The 8,247-nt window shown below is 44.0% G+C and overlaps 1 protein-coding gene across 1 annotated transcript; it reads right to left on the reverse strand.

The window, feature by feature from the left end:
- Positions 1–2,504: 2,504 nt before the first annotated feature.
- Positions 2,505–6,951, reverse strand: LOC119387723 (uncharacterized). Its single transcript, XM_037655205.2, has 2 exons — positions 6,808–6,951; positions 2,505–3,352 (listed from the first exon to the last, which is right to left on the reverse strand). Exons 1-2 carry the CDS (start codon positions 6,866–6,868, stop codon positions 2,667–2,669), a joined length of 747 nt encoding a protein of 248 aa, XP_037511133.1. The 5' UTR covers positions 6,869–6,951; the 3' UTR covers positions 2,505–2,666.
- Between the last annotated feature and the right edge of the window lie 1,296 nt (positions 6,952–8,247).

Below are 8,247 nucleotides of genomic sequence, written 5' to 3' on the forward strand. Positions count from 1 at the left end.
CATCAGCTTTGAAAACGACTCAAAAACCTTGGCAATGACAACGCAGAAATGATATTGACTGAGCATGACTCAGCAACCTTGGGAATGATTATGCAGCTTTGCGGTTGACACAGACTGACTCAGTAACCGTCACAGGATTAAACACAATGATAATTTATTAACAATGCTGCGGCAACATTTATGGTGACTAAGCAGGATGGAAATGGATTAAGAATGACTCAGCTTTTAACTACAAGAATGACGTAAATGAGCTGGCAATTCTGGTTAAGTCACGTGGTTAAGTTCATGAGTACTTAAGCGCTACACGGCGAGCGCAACGACGGCGGATTGATCGCGCGGCCTATACAAGGTGCTTCGCTCAGACAATACCTTAATTTTAACGCTTTGCCTACCATGAAAAAAGAAGAAAATTGTACCAAATTTACCGGAATTTCCTTTCGCTCAAATTGTAGATCTTTTTTTTTTTTGAATAAAACGGCACCATTATTTCATTTCAATGGAGTTCTTTTATTTTACTAATTGCCTGAAAAAGATAGCTCGAAGGTGGCTTCACCGCATGGCAATAAAATGAAAGATGGCAATAAAATGAAGGCCGAGACACAAATGGCACAACGTGGACAACTGTGGCCACCTAGCGTCAAGAAACACAACTACGACGAGTAGAGTTCCCATTGGTTCCGTGTGGGACTAATCTTTGTTGATGACGCGTATAGTCGTCATCGGTCATTTTGGTACATAACCTCATGACGTCTATACTCGTCAACGGGAGGGAAAGGGTTAAAAACATGCCTGTGCCAGACAGCAGTGTTGTAGCCCTTGCGCTAAATTGTTCAGAGCGGAGTGTATTTCTTGCACGACAAATGGAAATACACAATCGGTTAATAGCTAAAATTCATTAGCTACATTGAAGTTAGTCACACTACGGCACATACAGTCATCGAGGAGTTGTAGCCGGTGAGGGCGGCGAGGATTTCGAGAAACACCGTGCGATGCACAATGTCAGTGCAGTGCTGCATAGCCACAAGGCCATTTCCACGTAGGCACTAGATATGGCTACACGTGTTGATAGATGACTTAGCACTTTGCCTTCACTGTAGATCATCACTTCTACATTCCGAAGAAAAGTACAAATATCTATTTTGCTATAGTTCCCTTGGCTGCGTCATGTGGCCAAAAAATGGGTATTTTTTTAATGATTTTAATTTTTCCTCGGGCTATAAACTTGCCTGCCCTCCATGTGTTTCCCCTCCTTCCGAGTATGGGCTTTGTCACTTCAATGACATTTTGTAGGCGTACACATTCACTTGACAATAAAACCCTGTCGGCTATCCTCTATCGAACTTAAAATGTTCCTATCTTTTCAAGGCGTAACTTCCGGAAGGTCCGTGAAATTGACTTTGCATTCATGGGACGGCACTGTGTTCGGCACCCCGTCTTTCTTTTTTTTTTTTTTTGCATACAGGTATCCTCTCTGGTACTGTCCGTGTTATATTTATCGCGGAAAAAGATCAATTATTAATTCCTTTGCTGGGCTGTCGCTATGTCTCCTTCCGATAGAAAACGCCTTCAAAATTGCCACCGTGACAGCCCGTGATCGTGAGCGCTCCCTGCCCGTCAGCGTTCCTATTGTGCTATCTTTCTGAAAAGCCTACGAAAGGACAGTAACACAAACACTGTCACAGGCAATTCACTCTACAGATTCCGCCGACAGATAAGGGTTTTTCTTGCTTTTTAAATTCTTTTTCGTTTTGTCTACATTTATTTTGTTCTCAAAAACAAACTAAACGTAAACAAAACAAAAACATTTCAGAACATGCTCCGAAAATTCATTCAAGTAATGAGTTATACCTAAACCGCCCGATTCTCGGCCAGTTCAACTTATTAGGCATGCTCCAGTGTCTGCGCCCTGATAGCATGCAGCATCACTTGAGTTCTATGAAAGAATACGATAGCCCGCTAAGGTTGCTGCTCACCATCCAACTTACCAGGTGTGTCCTGTGACTTCGCCGCGCAGAATTTTCAATGTTTCGTCGCCCACCATGAAGTAGAATGTTATGAAGCGCTGTAACCTATTACTTGCAGTGCGTAGACAGCGAAAATCAGTTGTGAAGTGTAAATGGTTGTCTAAATTTAGTGGTCGGTTGAATGAAAGCTACTGTGTGAGTCAGTACGCTGCAGCATACTGTGTTCACTAACTTCCAAGTCGATCGCATTATTTTCTCTTATACGTGCTTGCAATTATTTAGTTCATTTTTTTAAAGGAGACTTACATAATTTCGTTTTATTCACGCCGCGTGCTTTTAGGTTCATGAAGTGCATGCGCTGCCGCCTATGAGGCCGTCGTCATCACTCTCACAAAGGCATTCGTAAAGAGTTACGATGGTGTGGTGGGTTGAGAACGCGCAGGTCTCGTGGCACATGCAATACATAGGCATCAGCAGATGGCAAGCTATCTTTATTGGTATTATAAATATACTCAAACATGCATACAGTACACAAAAAGAGAGCACGCTTCAATGAAACACAATAGTAAGACCCTGTGCGTTTTATAAAATGATTATTGATAGTTCACTGGGGGGCTAACCATTGAACACAAGATAGAGATCTTAGGGAACCATCTCAGGACTGTTCCCTTCGTTGAAATGCTTTGTCTTTTCTCAAAGTGTTCAAGAATATGCCGAGGCATTTCTTTGAACAGCGGGTGACGTTTGAGGGTAGGTGGCTTTCTGTGGTGCCGCTCCAAGCGCGGGCAGAAAACCGTTCCCCGCATCTCCGTCCTGTTGGTAGTCGGGTGGAATGCCGCCAGCGCCCACGTTAATGTACACTGGCACCGTTACTTGTGCGGGTGGCTGGAGTCCCGCCGGAGAAGGAGCAGGATACGGTACCACAAATCCGCCGGCATGAATAGGCGCCAGTGCGGTGCCCCTGTAGACATGATGGTAATACGGCCTGTAGTACGGCGCACCGTACATTGGACGCGAGTAAATGGGCAAGGTGATTGTCCCGCCACTCCCTGCAATACCCACGGTAGTGGCCGGCAAGCTTCCGTTTCTGTCAGCAGCAGTCCTTGGGGGACTGAGAGCGAATGCCAACGGTCTCTGCGGTCTTACAGGAGGCCTCCTGATGACGACGGCGTACGGCGTCTGATAGGGTCGCAGCAGATAATTCATGCTCGACTGGCGCATGGACAGCACATGAGCCGGGCGTAAAGTGTAATGTGGTGTCCTCTGCTGCACCGGCGGCGTCGGGGCTTCGTCGCGCTCTTCCTCCTCCCAGTCAGGAAGCGTAAAATTAAAATCAGGACAGCACTGCCGCGCACGGCCGCCCACGTTTAGTCGGAGTGTGGAGTTATCTGAAGAAAAGGAAGAAAATATTATCTTGCGTAAAGGCGAGTATTGTAGAACGGCTGCTAGCTTGAAATACTGAATCACTTTCCACATTCGTTAACTGAGTCCCCCAGTTTAGTTCAGCCAAAAACCGATGTGGCCTAAAGAATAGCAGTCAAAGTGCACCATGCACAATCGTACTGCCTATAAGGGCAGGCTTTCGAAACTTAAAAAAAAGAACGGTAATCCGTCACGACTACATCACTGTGGAAGATGTTAGGAGCGGAAATAGTGCCTATTAATGCACATATTTAGCTAGAAAGGGCTAATTAACGTAATATTTCGACTTTAATAATTCTGCGTTCTGAGTATTTTTCGTGCGTTTCCGAATATGACAAAAAATATTTTGGCGGCGTATTACGTGACGATTATTTTCCGCTCATTATATTAATTTTTGATCAGTGGTATCTGGTGTCACCCTGAAAATATATTTTAAGTGAGAGGAGTGAAAGATAGAAGAGAGCGGAAAGTGGCCTTTTCTTTCCACTTTCTTCTCTAACTCTCCTACCCTCTAACTCGAAGAAAGTCACAAAAACGTCGAAAAAGGAAAAACTGAGAGGCAGAAGAAGAGACAGTGACACAGAGGTGGCTGCTAATTACAACTGACAAATAATTAGTTAAAGTATGTAGCTACGTGCCCCAACAAGCAACACTCTTGATCTCCTACTCACATGACGCTGCACCGTGCTCTCTTATGGGTTGCAGAAATTAGCGTCTTTCCTAATCTCTTGCACACAAGCTTACTTTCTTCGTCCTCCCCGATCGAGTGTGAGGAAGAGTGAGCAAGGTTTACATAAAAACACTGCTAGGGAAAGTGCTGCTCTGACGAGGACAAGTCCCCTTGCGGAAGCATTGGCTCCAGCGACATTTCTTGTTGGATCAATTTACTTAACCGCGTCACGGAAGCTTCGTTTCTCAGATTGGGTATGCCGCAATTTTTGTGATTGTGTGAAGACAAGCGGGGGGCGGGGTGGGTGGGGGGGGGGGGGGGTTGGGCTGGACCCGATTAATATAGCGTGGACTGACTTGTTGAGGAGATATTAACTCGTATCATCTTTTCTTTTTTTAATAGGTCGACCACCTTCATTCTAATTCCTACGACCATGATTAAGTGACAGCTGTTCTAACGAATAGCTATTGCTTAATGCAGGGGCCTGAAACGCATGGCCCGGCCCGCAGATGAATGTCTTCGCCCCATATCTTTTTCTTAATAATTATGTTCATGAGCTACGCAGACGTGACTGGTCCCAAGCATATGTTTTGTGAGGCACCTCATGAGGTAACCATGTGTTGAAACATAACCATAGAACAAAAACCCTTTAATTCAAGATAGGCGGGCAGATTTCAGTCATTCCGGAGATCTGTATCGATTTTTTTCTCCAATTCTGACGTCAAATTCTCTTCAGAAAAGACCAATACATAAGATACGGGAAAGAACTACTTTCAAATGACAACTTTAGCTAACATTTTGTTCTGACTCCCCCCGCGCTTCCAATTTCTTCACTGTCCCGGCCCTTGCGGGAGACTAAATTTCGTGACTGCTGCCCGCTAGCTGAGATGAGTTTGAGAACTCTGGCTTAAAGGGTCACTAAAGGCAAATATTAAATCAACGTTGATTATTGAAATAGCGTTCCAGAAATCTCGTAGCACTCGTTTAGTGCTTAGGAAATGCTTAGGTTGAAAGAAAATCACGTTCTAGTGGCCTGCATACCGTTAGCGCAATTCAAACCGCCCGCCTCCGAGGGCGGGTTTGTGACGTAGTATTCACCATGCCCGACAGCCGGCGCTGCTGCGCAGCGTAAGTATTGGTGGCAGAAAAGTAGAGATAAAGTACAAAAATAAATAATGGGGAAAAAAAATAAGGTCATTCTGCCTTAAGAGGCAGAGAGATAGACCGTGAATTTATAATTTTTTTGGTATAATAACATAGATTTAATCAATGTAGATAAGGTATCAGGCCAGCATGAAACAAGGAAGTTTTTTTCTTTTTTCTTCGAGCATGGTGGCAGACATGTCACCGCCCCGTTATAAAGGGGACGCTCATAGCATCCATCCATCCATGCAATGGGCTTTATTAGTAGAGCACAGGCCGGCGAAAACGGAAGTTGCGTCGTTCTCAAGGCAAATGTCAAGAAGTTCTTTCCTTTTTGCATGAATCAGACTGAAATGCACTAGCTGTATTTCGTTCCATCTTGCAATGCACTGAAATGTCCTTTTTTTGTCATGGGTAGTTTGAGTACATATGAATAATTTTACTGAGTCCCTTCTACGTCATCGAGCTTGTGTTCCAGAATGTCCCAACGGTGATGCAAATCATGTCCTACATTTGCCTTATTTCTCAATCACTAAAGAATTGCTGTGTGTAATATTGAGGTTTCAGACGTTCTCAAGCATTCCGCTTTCACTATGACATAAAATGTCATTTGCCTTTAGTGTCCCTTCAAAAACTTGTTGTAAACACGGGCCAATTCTTCCACTACGGTACTGCAAAAAATAGCACTGGTCAGTTGCCATGCAGGCTGGGCGCATTTTATGGTCAGCGTGAATGGCAAAGAGTTCCTACGAACAAAGAACTCAATATCTTCCACACACAGGTAGAAATTTATGCAATATCCACCGTAAAAGACAACAATTTGTTTTTGTTGTGAATATGTTGTGAATTGTTGTTTATGTTGTGAATATTATTGTTGTGAATATTATGTACACTACTAACATGCCAGAGAAGAACAGCCGAACCCACATATCGGCACCAACCCACATAAAAACACCAGAAATAATTGAAAAACGATTCATGCTAATTATTGTCGGCTAGTCATGAGAGCATAACAGAGCAAGTGCAGACGAGCCGACCAATAATTGATTTACGCCACCTGCGAAAAGCATGGAGAATCTGCGCATTTAAAAGAGGAAATTTTCAGGGTCTGTATTCACAAAAGTGGTTCACAAACCATTACACAGGCTACAGTCATTCGTGTTAAGGAGCACATTTGAAAGACATTCAAACTAAGACAAACCGGAAGCTTTGTTTAAATAGCCTCGGGCTTACAAAATATTATTGTGCAACACTGGGTCTTGAGTGGATGAGCATTCAAGCTGAGCACTCAAAATCATCAAATATCTCGGGTGCTGCTTTATCGCAAGCTGTCGTTATATTCACTAACACGCCTTTTCTTTCATTTGATAACTTTTTAATGCTCGGTATTCCCTTGTTTTAGATGATGCTTGGCTCATTATCGATTTCTCGGCCTGCATTCTCATGGGAAATTCTTTAGGCTTTGTCAGTGCGACTACTGAGCCTGGTGCCTCCCTCTGCGTCACAACTGAATGGTCATGCATCATAAAAAGAGGTTGGCGGCGTATTTTCACACTTGCTATGTTAATCGTGCTCCGTGTTCAGGCGTATAAACGAAGTGCCACTTACCAGCCATTATCACGATGGCGGCCGATGTGAGTAAAAAGCAGTAAGGCGATGAGAGAAGCATGCTGTCGTAGGTCTACGAGCTCTTGCAGCGTCAAAAGCCAGGGCCGAAATGGTTCACGTGAGCCGCACACAGGGCGTTCAGGATGCGCCCTTTTTGACGGATCTCACTGAAGCCAAACGGGGTCAGCCTAACCGGAGCTACGGGATTGTTTGTGGACCTGCTGTCACACCCGGGCCAATAACCTCCGAAAGAGCGTGAATGTGCACTCATGTAAGAAGAACCACGAACACGCTATGATACCATACCGATATCTGCGGGCCAACTCGACAAGTTCTTTTTACTTTATTTTATAGTATTGAGTGGTCTGCCTTAGGTAATCCCCTGGCCAAAAACTACGGTTGCATATTCAGAATATCGCAAAAGCTAAGCATAAGCAAAGTCTTTTGAGAGTTTTATCAATGCGTAAAATGAATTTTATTCCACTAAATCTGCATTTTTTTAAAGTTTTGTAAATGGTGTATTTTAACGGCAACAGTGATTAGCAGTACAACCTATCTGGATTAAGCAACGAGTAAATATGCACGTTTTGAAAGGTTTCGCATAGACGGTTTTCTAATTCTACGTAATACTAGACACAAAAGCGACTATTAGCTCAATGACGACAACAAAACAGTGACGCGTGGTAGAGGTTAAGAGAGGACGAAGGGAAGGATAATCGAAAGGCAGAGAGGTTAGCCGGGACAGACCACGGTTCACTACCCTGCCCTGGGAAAAGGCGAAGGGGAGGAAATTTGAGAGGAGAGGAGGAAGTCTACTGCTGATACCACTGACGTGATTACAGATTCGTGCTTGATGTCAAAGACGGTCAATCAGCCCAGTAGCCTTGAGAAGTTGTTATGTTGCTAGCCTTGAGGGCGATTTTCCTTTCTTGCTAATACCACTGCCCAGGCAGGTGTCGACGTAACGTAACAATCTTATGGTACGTGGTTTTGCGAGTAGTTCCAGTGTACATATGAAGCTTTTTGTGTGTGTATAGACTCAAAAAACAAACTTCAAACGCGAACGCTCTCTCGAGGCCGAGAACGCTGCAGCTGTGCCGGATCAGCTTTTTGTCGAGCAAAGTTGCAAAGTCGGCTCGTAGACTGGCTAGAAGATGGTGAACCGTTTTCAGTTTCAGAAATGTGGATGCTCATATAAGAAAATATGTTCAACATACCATGAATGGCAAGTCACAAAGGCTACCGTCCTAGAAGATGCATAATTGCTATTCTTATATAGTTCAAGGTTACCCATTTTTTTCTACAAGTGTTGAAGATTGGGCGAGTTGGTTTGTCGTACCACGGGAAAAGAAGAAACGGCCGAGCCGGCCAGACGAAAGGACAGAGCGCTAACTTCCAAGTTTTTGTTGGCAAATTGCATGAAATATATAGTCTTGCGCA

Source organism: Rhipicephalus sanguineus, chromosome 1, assembly GCF_013339695.2.
Source record: "Rhipicephalus sanguineus isolate Rsan-2018 chromosome 1, BIME_Rsan_1.4, whole genome shotgun sequence".
In the NCBI taxonomy this organism is placed as follows: domain Eukaryota; kingdom Metazoa; phylum Arthropoda; class Arachnida; order Ixodida; family Ixodidae; genus Rhipicephalus; species Rhipicephalus sanguineus.

Coding starts and splice junctions, on each gene's coding strand:
- LOC119387723 (XM_037655205.2), bottom strand. CDS start 6,868: ATGCTTCTCTCATCGCCTTACTGCTTTTTACTCACATCGGCCGCCATC. Junction 3,353..6,807: donor CGCCATCGTGATAATGGCTG/GTAAGTGGCACT, acceptor CCTTTTCTTCAG/ATAACTCCACACTCCGACTA.